At 41.5% G+C, this 13679-nt stretch overlaps 1 protein-coding gene across 1 annotated transcript in view; it reads left to right on the top strand.

Annotated features, from left to right (window-relative positions):
* Positions 1 to 13679, top strand: part of SLIT3 (slit guidance ligand 3) — a 589227-nt gene that overhangs the window by 42600 nt on the left and 532948 nt on the right. The window contains exons 2-3 of the mRNA XM_026009601.2: positions 2936 to 3007; positions 9602 to 9673. Of these exons, the coding sequence (XP_025865386.2) occupies positions 2936 to 3007; positions 9602 to 9673 (144 nt within the window). The remainder of the gene's footprint in view (positions 1 to 2935; positions 3008 to 9601; positions 9674 to 13679) is intronic.

The following is a 13679-nucleotide window of genomic DNA, read 5'->3' on the forward strand; positions in this document are numbered from 1 at the left end:
TGCAGACATGTTTTGATACCATCCCACTTCCTTACCCCACGGCAGGGGCTTCCCATCTAGTGATCATGCTTGCAGATGGCTCAAAACTCGTGATAGGCTAAGATATACTGATTCCCTTAAGGGCCAAAGCTGATGGCTGAGAAATCAGGCTGAAGTTTCAGAGCAGCTTGGACTGAGACAAGGGGGGTTGGGGGAGTGATGAGCACATAAGGTAGTGTAGCCTCCTCTCAGTGTCCATTTAATTAATTCCCATTTTCAGCCAAGCATGCTTGTAATCAGGGTTTTGTGCTTCTTACCATTCCAAGATTACAAGTAGGAGAGGCTTACATAAAGCATCAAGGCTCAGAGAATTTAAGTAAAATACTGAAACCCACACAGCTGGGAATAGGGAGTGGAGAAGAGACTTGAACTCTGACTTGTCTTACCTCAAAACCCAGGAACATGTTCTCTGACCTCCTCCCTGGCAGTTGGGCAGTGTGTGTGCTGGCTGGGCAGAGGACGATAAGGAAATAGGTGTCATAGAAATGTGAAAGGGAAGAGCAGTGTGAGGGGGCTACTTTTGGCAGCATCTTACTACTTATTAGTTGCAAAATGCACCCCTCTTTCATCTACAAGAAGATAGTTGTTTGGGATCCCAGGATTCATCTGTAGGTGCAGAATTTGGGGTGGTATAGGCAGCTGCTCTTAATGCACTGAAATTTCAGAGTGGAAGTGTGGGGGGGGTGCAGGTAAGAAGGATGTAGTTCAACTAATTATAGTAACAATAGCTGCCACGATTAAGTCTTTAACAAGTGCCAGGTAAACACTGTGTGTCATCTCATTTGACTTTCATAAAAATCCTTGAGGTTGAGGTGATTACCAACATTTTGTGGATAGAGAAGCTGAGCCTCAGAGATGAAGTGAACTGCCCCATAGGTCACTCAGTAGGTGGCAGAGGAGGAATCCAAACTCAGGGCTGCTTGCCTCTAAAGCTCTGCTTCCCAAACACAGACTGTGTGCCTGGGGCATCCCTCCAACCCATCCAACACCACCACCACCACCACCCCCTGCCGTCCAAGTCCTCAGCTTTTCAGCAGCACACTTTGTGCCCCTTTATATAATAATATTAATTGAGAATGTTGGTGCCACAGCCACCAGCACAGGCTGCTGAGATACCAGGCTGTGTCCTGGTAATTAAACGTTTAGTTGCATTGTCATATCTGCAGTTTTCAGTGTCCCCAAACATCAATCCCAATTGAGACAGGAGGTGAGAAGAATACTCATGGTGAGTATGAGCATGCACATATGCCTATCTGTCTGATCCTCACACAGGCAACCTTTCTTTATTTCCCTGTGTAATTGTTGCTCTTCCTTTACTGGCACTCAGCTTAGTCTGAGAAGTCTACACACTGCCTGTCTCCATCACAGGCTAGTTAAGAAACAACCTGATTGCTATTGTAGGTAGTGGAAAACTGAATGAGGAAGGAAAGTGGTTACCAGGTGAGGCTACCCAAGAACTCACTTGATTTTTATTTTGATATTATTTTCAGTATCAGGAGAATAATCCCTTCTCATACAAAGTGCTCGAATCTGAAGATTGTTTCCCTGTTCCTTGTATGCAGCTGTGGATTTCACAGGTCCATCTGAGACATGACTGCAGGATGTCAACTTTAGGATTTGGCTAAGAAAACCTAAGAAATAGTGACTGTGTGGATGAGGATCTGTCATGGGGAAAATGACCTCCTGAGTTCCTGAATGTTCAGGAGAAAAGCAAAGCCAGTTTACAAGTAATTTGTTGAAACTCCAGCATGGCTAGAACCTTGAACAGATTCTCAAGAAGGCATGGTAGATAGGAATTAATCAATCAACATCCATTATTAAGAATTATAACATTGTTCATGGTCCCTTTTTTTGAATCTAGTCTTCTTAGATAATTTTAATGAACACAGAATATGTATACAGTTGTTCATAGGTTCATTCTTGATTCTGGTTTTCTCTAACTCTAGTTTTCTAATACCCATGATGTCCCTTCTCCCCAACACAAATACCCCCATAATGCTTTAAGTTCTTCCATAGCAAATTCTTCTCTTTGGGACCATTTTTAGGACTATAAACCCAATAGTTGTGGCAGGAGCAATCCATGTAACTGTCTTTACCTAATGTATAATATTAACAAAATTCCCCCTACTCTATGTCAGGTGCATACTCTTTATATTGGGCTATGAAAGTTAAACTTTGCTAATGGACAGGGAGTTGCAAACTAGTTGGAAAATATATACTTAGGTAGATAACAAAGTCACTCAAGATTCTCTTGGTTTCAAGTGATAGAAAATTCAACTCATACTTTTAAGACAAAATATAGGGGATATGGGATAAATTGGCTCATATAATTTCAAAATACAGAAGTATCTGGCTTCAGGCCTGGGTAGATCCACATACTCATAGGATAGCATCAGGAATCACTTTCTCCTTATCTCTTGACTCTGGAAAACTCTCGATGGTGACAAGATGGTTTCTGGCAATGTTAAACAGCTTGGAAACCCGGTGGGGAAAGAGCTGTTGGGAATTTGAGTCACGTATACATTCCTGAAACAAGTACTATGGTCAGAGGGAAGATGCTTATAAGCCTAGCCTAGTCTGGACCTGGGAAGAGAGGTTGGCCTCACTTATGTGACATGATCTGAGAGTTCGGGGAGGGGACTCCAAAGAAAAAGTTGTTACTCAGAGTGGGGCAACAGAAGCCAGGCAGCTAAATATAGCAGGGCTCTACTATATACATAATGAACAGCTTATTCCATACAGTCTCCTTAAGGTTGGTTGGGCATGCTCAAGGGATGACATTAATCATTGGAATTACCTTCTGCTTGACAAGCAACATTCCTTCAAGCCAGTCTGGGTTGAATAGACCATAAGTGTAACCTCCAAAAATCTGACCCAAATTTGCTCTCTATTACAGTGACCTGGACAGAAATAATATTACCAGGATTACCAAGATGGACTTCGCTGGACTCAAGAACCTCCGAGTCTTGTAAGTAACACATGATTCTTGAACATCATTTTCATTTTTAGCTCTTGGCCTTGTGAAAATGTTTTGTTGCCCTGACATCACATCCCTATGCACTAGGTGACAGGAATTTACCATTCTGCAGCAGAAAACCCTTCATTAGTGTACCCAGGTTTTCACAGGTATCTTATTCTGTGTCTCTATGCTCCTGGCTGGGCTAGTCTGGTGGAAGAAGTCAGTTCCAGTGACAAGGAAAACAGAAGGCTCTACATGAATAAATCAACATGCCTAGCTTCTAGGATGACAGCAATGTCAGCTTGACTAACCATGCTACTCTTCCACAGAGATTATAATTTCTTCTCCAGCCTGTGCATTAAAAGAGCAATCAGAACGAAAGTTATTTATCTTGTTGCTTTATGGAGTGGAGGGGAAAAGGGAGGGAGTCAGACAGGGTCAGAGCCCCTGCTGTACACCCACAGCTGAACAGACAAGTTGCAAAATTTGAGATGGGTATTGGCACAACAGGGGAGCAAGGAATATCAGATTTCCTTGCTAAATATTGAACACCTTTACTCATCCCGAAGTCTGTAAGTGATAAGAATGCCTAAATGCTTGTCCATTAGCAAAGCTCAGACATTTAGAGGTACAAGAGAGGAGTAATCGGAGCCTCTTTCCTACTTTACTCAGAGGTTGATTTTGACCCTGTAAGTATGGCTCCAGACCAGGAGTACCATCTGGACAGTCTGGCCACTGCCTTGGTGTCTGTTGTGTCCTGGAATCTTGGATGGCAGATCTCTACTAGAAGCAGCAGCTAAAGTCTTAGTATCTGAAGCCACCTCCTTCTTTTTACTAATAGCCCTTTATAATACAAATAATTTTATTAGGGACAGGAAGTACCTGGTTCTGGTCCTGCCTCAGAATTAACTGCCCATGTAATCTTGGGTGAATCACTCTACCTCTTTGGGCTTCAGTTTTCTCATCTGTAAGATAAGGAATGACAGTATATTAGTTTGCTAGGGCTGCTGTAACAAAGTACCACACAGTGGGTGGCTTAAACAAAAAATATTACTGTCTCAGAGTTTCTGAGGCCAGAAATCCAAAATCAGGGAGTCAGCATAGTTGGTTCCTTTTGAGGACTGAGATGGAGGATCTGATCCAGCCCCTCTTCTAGCTTCTGGTGGCCTCAGGAATCCCTGGATTCTAGATGGTTATCTTCTCCCTGAGTCTCACATTGTCTTCCTTCTGTGCATGTCTCTGTTCACATTTTCCTTTGTTATGAGGATATCAGTCAAATTAGTGCAAACCCTAATGACCCCTTTTTAACTGAATTACTTTAGTGAGAACCTTATCTTTTTTTTTTAAGTTTTATTTATTTATTCATGATAGACATAGAGAGAGAGAGAGAGAGAGAGAGAGAGAGGCAGGGACACAGGCAGAGGGAGAAGCAGGCTCCATGCCAGGAGCCTAACGCGGGACTTGATCCCGGGACTCCAGGATCGTGCCTTGGGCCAAAGGCAGGCGCCAAACCGCTGAGCCACCCAGGGATCCCTGAGAACCTTATCTTTGATAAGGTCACATTATGATAGCCTGGGGATTAGACATTAACATATGAATTTGAGGGGGATATAATTCCACCCATAACAAATGGCCAGAAGTCCTCCGAACTCTCATAGTTGCACATTTAATGCTTTATCGTTTTAACATTTTCCTGAAATCTGTTTATTCTCACTGCAACCTGTGGGATATTACTTGTGCAGCGTTGTTTTTCCTCAATGAGAAGTAGATAGTGGTGATGATGGTGATGACTAACAACATATGTATGGTACTTTTCACAGACCAAGTTCCCAAGTTCTGTGTTATGTGGCTATTAATCCCTGTCTCCCTAGAGGAAACAGAGGCAATGTTGTCCCAACTTCTATGCTAAGGAAAAATCAGAACCCAGAATATGTGCTTTCTAACCTCTGTGCAGAACTGCTGTCCACTTGTATTATAGAAATTTTAGAAAACTAAGAAGCAATAGTCTACCCATTTTATAAATGCAGCCCTGATGTGCATTACCTGATATGCACTGATATGGACTGAACACCATTGTGTGGGGACTCTGGGGTCTAAATGTTGGGCCTCCAAATAGCGGATGTTTTCTCCTTGATATATTCTCCAGGCTATGGCATGTTCACACTCCTTCACCATTCTCAGGAAGAACGTGGAGGGGCAGAAGGGGGCGACTCTACCCTCTGCTGAGTCTTTTGCCCTTAGCAGTTATGTGTCTGTCAAATGGCTGGAAGTTCTCATGAGATGTGTGTGGGTCAGAATTGAGACAGGGATGGGTTGAGAGAATTCCATAGCTCAGTTTTAGAGTAACTTTTATTGAAGAGATAGATAGAGGCAGTAAACTCCCGATTCCAGGTCATTTGACAGCTTGAAGAACAAACATTTAACCTCTCTGTTTCCATTTCTCCCCCTGCATGTGTGAGAGATTTCCTTTCATACAAGTCAGAAATTTCACCGAATGCTTTATTTTCTAACCAATTCAGAAAAGAAAACCCTTTGATTTTCTTACCATTACATCAGAAAGGCTAATAAAAATTTCAATTTCCATATCTGCTGTCTGCAAATAGAAAGTTTAAAATAATCACAAAAGATCATATTAATATCCTCTGGATGGTCTACAAAACATTCCTTTCTTTGACTCCAGTTTATCTTTCATTTAATTGGCACATTTTTCTTGTTTTGATAAGCAACACCAAAACACTCCTCCTTCCCCCACTTTATAGACTCTTTTAATATACTGTGTTTCATTATCTTCCTTATCAACTCAAAGACAATGCCATTCAAGTGGCCCTTTATTCTGTGAAAGAATCTGCTAGGTGGGACAGCTGAAATGCTTTCTCACACTAGTAAAATACTCAGACATTCAAACCATATTTTCCCTCAATCTATTCTTTTTAGTTGAGTAACCTAGACAACTATCTTTTTTGAAAAGCTTTCATCACACCTTGGCACATTCCCTATATCTGTTTCTTATTTACAATTTATAGTGAAGCCAGAAAAGACTCAATAGTCTTGAATAATTTGTGCTTGCCACCTAATTCCATGCAGAATTGTTAATACAGTTCAGGAGTGTGGGCAAAAGCAGATAAAATGGATATTGGGGAACTTCGGTCTCATCCAAAGGCAATTTTCCCCAAATAAAGTACATTCAAGGAGAAGATATAAGAATTGCCCATAACAATTCTTTCCCTACAGGGTGGAGTAGGAAAAGATCCCTTCTGGTGTTATCAATTATATTCTCTTTCTTACTAGTCTGTTGCAAGAACTCTGCTATGCCCACAATGTGGGAGCCAGCTTTATCCCACATGGGGTTAATAAAAGAATTAAACTCCTCCCTAGCCATCATCACATGAGGCGGTTTCCGATTCTGATCCAGTGTTAAAACTAAAAAAATAACAATGCTAAAAGAGCTGAAAATGAACACAGTCTGTGTGTCTCTAACTCAGAATAGAGTCAAACAATGGACAGCCCTTCTGGACATCCAACCTTTGCTGGAATCCCTGACCTTGCTGCATCTGGTCAGTAAAATGAGAATGGTATCAATGACATTAGCTCAAGCTCCTGAATTGCATCTCAACCTAGAAGTCTGGATGGAAGGTTCACAGCTTTTTCATTGACTCATTTATTCATTCATTGTTGATGTTGATTATGTGTTGCCCCTTTAAAAGTCAGGTATTAGGCTGGACTCTGATAGTTCTAAGAAGTAGATCTAGAAAAGGACCCTAGCTACCTGACTATAGTCAGGATTCCAGCAGGAAAGAGATGACACTCACTCAAGACAAATAAGGAGAGCTAAATAAAGAGTTATTTACAAAGAAGTGGGCAAAGTTAAGAGAAACTGAGAAGATATGCCATAGTTTCTTCAGGCTAGCAGCAAGGAACCACAATAGTCCTCTAGGCCTCAAGGAACAATAGGAGAAAGTGGTTATCTGAGCCCACAAAGGTAGGAACTACCTGATAGGATCTGTAGTCTTAGTTAGAGGGACACAGTCAATCTGAAGTTACTTGGCAGGGAAAGAGGTAGGAATAAATCCCCCAATATCATATCAGTCCATCTCATCATCTCATTTTCCACTGGTGACTTCCATTGGCTAAAGTGATAAAAATTAGCCTCCCCACACCTGAGCATAGTTGAGGAGGGGCAGCTATTGAATACACATATATTTGCTTTTTTTTTTTTTAACTCCCCTTTCTGAAAGAAGCTAGTAGTGTTAGATTAATTAGTATAGAACTAAAAGATTCATCATAGGAGGTTGGAGTTAAACTCCTTCAGAAACCCAGAGAGAATATCACACTCAGGCACTCTAGTATTGTTCTTTGTTATAATTGGGAACTTATGACAACAAGCACTGTGATGGATTGATTGATAGTAAAAACAGCTAAACAAATCCCCAGTCACTAATATTGAACTGGTTCCCTGTTTAGCGAGATGTGCTAGTGTGAGTCTATTGGCATTCCAAGGCCCTCCTTGCCATATGGCAAAATAGAGAGGAAGACAAGGGAAGGAAAAGAACATTAATAAGCCTCTAATTGTACTTCAGATCCTGGGCTAGAGAATTTACACACTTTATTCCATTTTTATCCTCATAAGGACTTATGAGATTTTTTTTTAATTTACAAATGAGGAAACAGTCTCTGAGAGGTTGACTGGGTGTTACATCATCAGCTGATAAGAAAGCAGGGAAGGGTTTAATGCCCGATTTGGCAAATACACCAGACTGGGAGTTAGTCTTTCCTAGCTGGCTGTGTGACTTTATACAAATAATTTCTCCTTAGGCAAGGCTCTCAGCCTCCCTATTCCATGGTATCCATATGTGTTAAGTGAGGAGCCTGTAGGGGACCAGAGTGACATGAACGTATGTAGCAAAGTGGGGGTGAGGACTGTGGCAGACTGAGGAGCCTGTGTGCCTTGCCTGGCCCCATACTCAGTTCCTACCAATTGTTGGTATTTGGAAATACAGGAGCTGATTTTTTTTTTTTTTTTTAAAGATTTCTTTATTCATGAGACACACACACACACAGAGAGAGAGAGAGAGAGAGAGAGAGAGAGGCAGAGATACAGGCAGAGGGAGAAGTAGGCTCCATGCAGGGAGCTCGATGTGGAACTCAATCCCGGGTCTCCAGGATCACGCCCTGGGCTGAAGGCGGCGCTAAACTGCTGAGCCACCCAGGCTGCCCAGGAGCTGATTTTTCAGAAGGAGTTTCTTTTGTGATATGTGTGTATATATGTGTGCGTGATATTGATTTTTAATGGTTTGCAAAAAACTTACAAAAAATGTAAAATGTCATTGAACCCAAACAAAATACCCTTATCACTCTGATAGTTTGAGTCAGACACTTCGTATGTCCTAGACTGGCCTTTTCCTTGATAGAAAATCAATGTTACATGGCCCAAAGACATCTATAGTTTTTCATTATTCAGAAGCCTTTATTAAGTGGCTGCTGTGCTAGGCAACTGTGTTAAGGCTGAGTATGATAATGAACAGAAATTCTTACCCCCTTAGTCCTTAGGCATAGTGGGGAAGATGGACTTGAAAATAAACCAAAGGACCCAAGTGTTAAGCCCAAGAAGTACAGGGGTTATAAAATGCCTTGGAGGTGCTAGGCTAACATGGATAGAATCATTTTGAAATGAAGGTCAAGCTTCCTTAAAGCTGCCTTCTATCCTTCTGCTTTTTCCTTCAGGCGCTCAGAGGACCTCTTCTTCTGTGTGGTCCAGGGCACCTACAGCCTTTCCTAAACTGCACCTTCCAAAGACACTTCCTTCAAACACAGCTACATCTCTCTACATCTCATTCAACCAGCGGGATTGGCCCGGGATAGAAACTGGGCAACCTCATTGCTTTTCTTCCCTACTGTTCATCTAATCCAGTTTAAGCTGCCATTTTTTTTTTTTTTAAGTTAGGGAAACAAATGTTTCATTGTATACTCAATTCCTAGGATATGCCACATGCATGAATCAACCTCAGTTAAGCAGAGTGTTTAGGTTTTTAATCATCTGCATGGAGAATATTGGAGGTCAGCAGAGTCTGTGGCTGGACTAGCTTTTGTGACCATCACCCTCAGCCAGGCCCTGGGCAAGGAGAATTCCTGGCACAGGCAGTTGTCCAACAGTAGGAACACCCTTTCTAGTAGGTGACCCAGAGTCAGAGTACACAGAGAAGGCCCTTTTTAATGAAGTATTTTTGCATCCTTAGAGGAGGGAGCTCCAAGGGAAGAGATACTGAATATATGTGTGTTTTTTATAAGAAGCAGCTTTTACCTCTTCCTTTTCTGTGCAACATCCTGCAGTGCTTGGGGGGACATTTGCTGAGAACATTCTTAAAATAGAGGCATGGAAACCAATCTGTCAGGTAGAAAGTGTGCAGGCGGCGAAACCCTGGTTACCGTGACACCAAGCTGGCATGTGAATTATCTTGTCCCACTAGACTGATCCCAGCTGGGGGGTGGGGGCATGGCAGAGTGTCATGAGAGGGGCTGAGTGACCAGATCTGCAGGGCCTGAAACCTAGCATGAAGAACCCTGAGGCCTGCTTTTCCTTGACCACTGCTGTTTCTGTGGTCCTAGGCATCTGGAAGACAACCAGGTCAGCGTCATCGAGAGAGGCGCCTTCCAGGATCTGAAGCAGCTGGAGCGATTGTAAGTACAGTACAACCTCCTTTCTTGAAAAAAAAAAAATCTCCTTTCTTGAAAAGTCATCATCATCTTCTTCTTCTTCTTCTTCTTTTTTTTTTTTTGGTAAATTGACTTCATTGCAACCTTGCCAAAAAAAAAAAAAAGTCTTCAACATTTAATGAAATGTTTGCTTATTTTATTTAAAGTACATCAGATACATGTTAAAGAGACACTGAGATCCTTTTAAATTCTTTTTCTTTATTTTTTAAACTCTTTCTCTTTAAAAGATACTAGAATTGGCATCCAGGATCTATATTTCTTCTTCTTGGGCTTGAGCTGTTGCTTTTGGTATCTGTACATGGGGCTGGTTCTGGCCCAAGCCTTGTCCCTTTTGCAGGAGATGGAAGCCAGCAGTTGGTTATCCCTGTCATGGAGGCCAGTGTTAGATACTCGCTATTCCCTTGCATGGGTAGCAGGCTGCTCCCTCCTCAGGCCCTCTCCTCCTGGAGCCGCCTCTGCCCCTCACAAGAGAGGAAAGATGGGAGAGTGGGCAGTACCGTCAGCGTGCCTGTATCTCCTCTGAGCATCAGCCTGTGTCAGGAAGCCTACATGTTTCCACGAGAGTATGTGGTGCCAGGGTTTAAAAATAGGCTGCTATTCTGACTATCAGAGGAAGAGACAAAGAGGGGTGGAAATGGAGATGGATGGAGCCTCCATTTATTTTGATGATTAATGCAATTGCAGAAAACTCTTGGGTCACTCAGATGGGGCTGCTGTTCAGATGGTTAAGTGGGCAGCTTCACCTTTCCTCAGTTAATCATATCTGGCAGCATATAACATCTGGATATTTGCTTCCTGCCCTCTAAGTAGAGCTTGTCCCAAAGAGCACTTAGTCATGCCGGTGGGCGGCTCTCTTCCATGTTTCCCTCCACATCCCAGTTGGCCTGACATTTAAGCCTCTTTCTCCTGCAGGTGGGGGACAGAGGTGCAACAGTTCACTGCTCCACCAGCCTCCCTGGTAGGATCCTGTCCTGTTGCCAAATCTCATCTACAGAGATGAGAGTTGGGTAAGGTGGAGGGCCTGCCACCAACATGTTAGCTTTGTGATCTGCCATCTTTTCCCCTGGAGTCATTGCATCTGGGGTGACATGGTTATTATCTAGCAAAACCCTGTATTCCCCCTCCTTTGTGTGAACTGTCTCATTTGTTGTTCTCCATCTAGGTCAAAGGTCAATGTATGTTCTATGGTTGATTTAAAAATGTAACATTTATTTCTTATAAAGGAAAAGAGTTCTAAAAATAATACATGCTGCCTCTATTTACACTTATATTCTTAAGTTTCTTGAAGCTTAAATTCTTTTTTAGACCAAGGGAAAAATAAAAGTATTTGTTGAACTTGGTTCCTTTGTATGAGATATTAAACATTTCTTTTTTGTTTTTGATATTAAACATTTCTATGGAAGAGTAAATATGTAGTCCTTTGTGAAAAGGCCACCTCTTGCTTAGTCTTCTGATTAAAAGGGTAAATAAACTCCTAATTTATTCATTTCATGATTATTGGGAGGGAACTAATTGATAATTGAGTACCTTGGGGATACTAGGAAGTATGCCGATGTTTTATAAGCTATCTGTTATTTTATCCCCATGAAATTCCTATGAGGTGTTATTAACCTCATTTTGCAGATGAAGAAACAGAGGCCCAGGGAGATGAAGCCAAAGAATTGTCAGAGAGGTGGGGGGGGGGGGGGGGGGGAGGAGCCAAAATTCAAAGCCACATCTGTCTGACATCAAAGCCCACACCCTTTCATACTTCTGTGCTCTGGACATTAGATGAAGTGTGATCTTTAGCAATGGCCCTGCAAATGGCCTCTCACATACCCACTTAACTCCAGGGAATATCAGTGAAATATGCTGGCAAAAGGCACTTTTCTCTGGTTTGGTGAACGCAGCAGAAATACCATGCATGTCTACAGGACTGAGAGGCTTACAACTGCAGGGAAACCTGGCTGTTTCTCTACTTTGTGTATTAGGAGGCTAGCTGCTGGACTAGATAAACTCTCAAATCTCACAGCTTAACACAGTAGAAGTTTATTTCTTATTCGTATCAAACCCAGTAAGGGCATTCTTGGTTGCTGGGTCTCTCTCCTCCAAGGAGAGACTCAGGAACACAGGGTCTTTTCACTCCTTGACTCTGCCATCTTTAAACTGTGGCTTCCAAGGTACCAGTGTGTATCTGAATCAAGCCACTGGAAGGGAAAACAGTGTGAAGAATTGTACCTGGGAGGCTTTTATGGCTGGGACCTGGAAATTGTACATATGACTTCCACAATTACATACCTTAGATTAGAAATTATTCACATGGCCACAGTAAACTGCAGAAGAGGCTGGGAAGGATAATCAAGCCAAATGCCCAGTAAATAGAGGAAACAGAATTAGGGAATAGCTAACCAGTTTCTTACTTATACTGCAACTGATCTAAAGAAGTACCTGAATGGGAAGTAGAGTGAAAGTATAGGTGGCTGGACAGTATGCACAGTTGGATGGGCCCCCTTAGTTAAGGCTTTCCAATGTCAACAAGAGAAGGTATATGTGACATTATTCTGATGTATTAATCCGGTGTTGGTTATCCAGTCTGTCCCCAAACAGACTGAGAGCTATAGAATGGGAAAATAAAACATATTTGCTGTTAACAACTAAAGAAATAGATGGCTGATTGTGCCATCTGTAGCTCTCACTCCTGACTTACCTTACTTGTGTCTCTATATTTGGTAGTAGATTCATCTTTATCTATCATACTCTGAAATACAGCCTGGAAATTATATGGGTTTTGATAATTCATTTCTGGAGTATTGATTTTCATTATGGATGGTATTTATTGGTTTGATCTCTTGAGCCTTATTGGGAAAGGGGAGAGAATTCTGTCCTTTAGTTCTCAAATCAGAGTTCTACATTCTTCCATAAAAGGGCCTCTGCTGCAGACTGAGTCAGGTGCCTCTCCTAACATACAACAATGATTGTCCTTATCACAGCACTTATCATACCATCTGTTAAGTCCCTATTTGCCTGATTGTCTCTAACCAAACCATGAGTATGTTGAAATCAGAAATGTTTCATGAAGTCTTAATCTCAAAGCTTTACACAAGGCATGATAGTAAATACTTATCAAATAGTTGGGGTTTTGTTCTATACTAGTGATTCTGAAGTGAGACCAATTCCTCCCCACCCCCACCCAGAGGACATTTGGTAATGTCTGGGGATATTTTTGGCTGTCACAACTAGAGTGTGTTACTGGTATATAATGGGTAGAGGTCAGGAATGCTGCTAAACAGCCTCTAACACACAGGATAGCTCCTACAACAGAAAATTATCTGGTCCAAACCATTAACAGCACTGAGGGTGTGAAGCTCTGCTTCTTACCTATTATGTATCAGATAGCATCATAGACACTTGACATATGCCATCTGTTTAATCCATACAACAATATTATGAGGTTAGAAATCCTGTGCCCCTGATGTGGCAATATAAAATTCAAAGCATTGACTATAAAGTATTGTTGCTAAATATGTCTCCCCTACATCTAATTTAGCTACATCTCACTTCTGGTTTCACCAAAGTAGGCAGGATGGAGTACTAAATTAAATGAAACCAAGAGGAATATTCAAATCCCATAGATGGAACATTCTACAAGACAGCTGTGTTGGTCTCTTCAAAAAATCAATGTCCTGGAAAGATGGGAATTGACTATTGTAGATTAAAAGCTTAAGATAGGAACAGTAGCAAAATTTGGGAGGGTCAATGGAGTTTAAGTGTTCTAAGATCTTTGAATTATCCCAGAAATGATAATAGCACTACTGCTTATTGCCTTATTAAATCAAGGATGCATGTTGCAATCTGTAGGATAGCTTCTAAAAAGAACAGTTTAAAAAATATAATAACCTAATAGAGGGAGAAAGGATGGAGAATGATTCAAAGAAAAATATAGTTAATTCAAATAAGGAATAAAAGAAAAGGAAAAGGAATTTAGAACGAA

This window comes from Vulpes vulpes, chromosome 4, assembly GCF_048418805.1.
Source record: "Vulpes vulpes isolate BD-2025 chromosome 4, VulVul3, whole genome shotgun sequence".
Lineage (NCBI taxonomy): Eukaryota > Metazoa > Chordata > Mammalia > Carnivora > Canidae > Vulpes > Vulpes vulpes.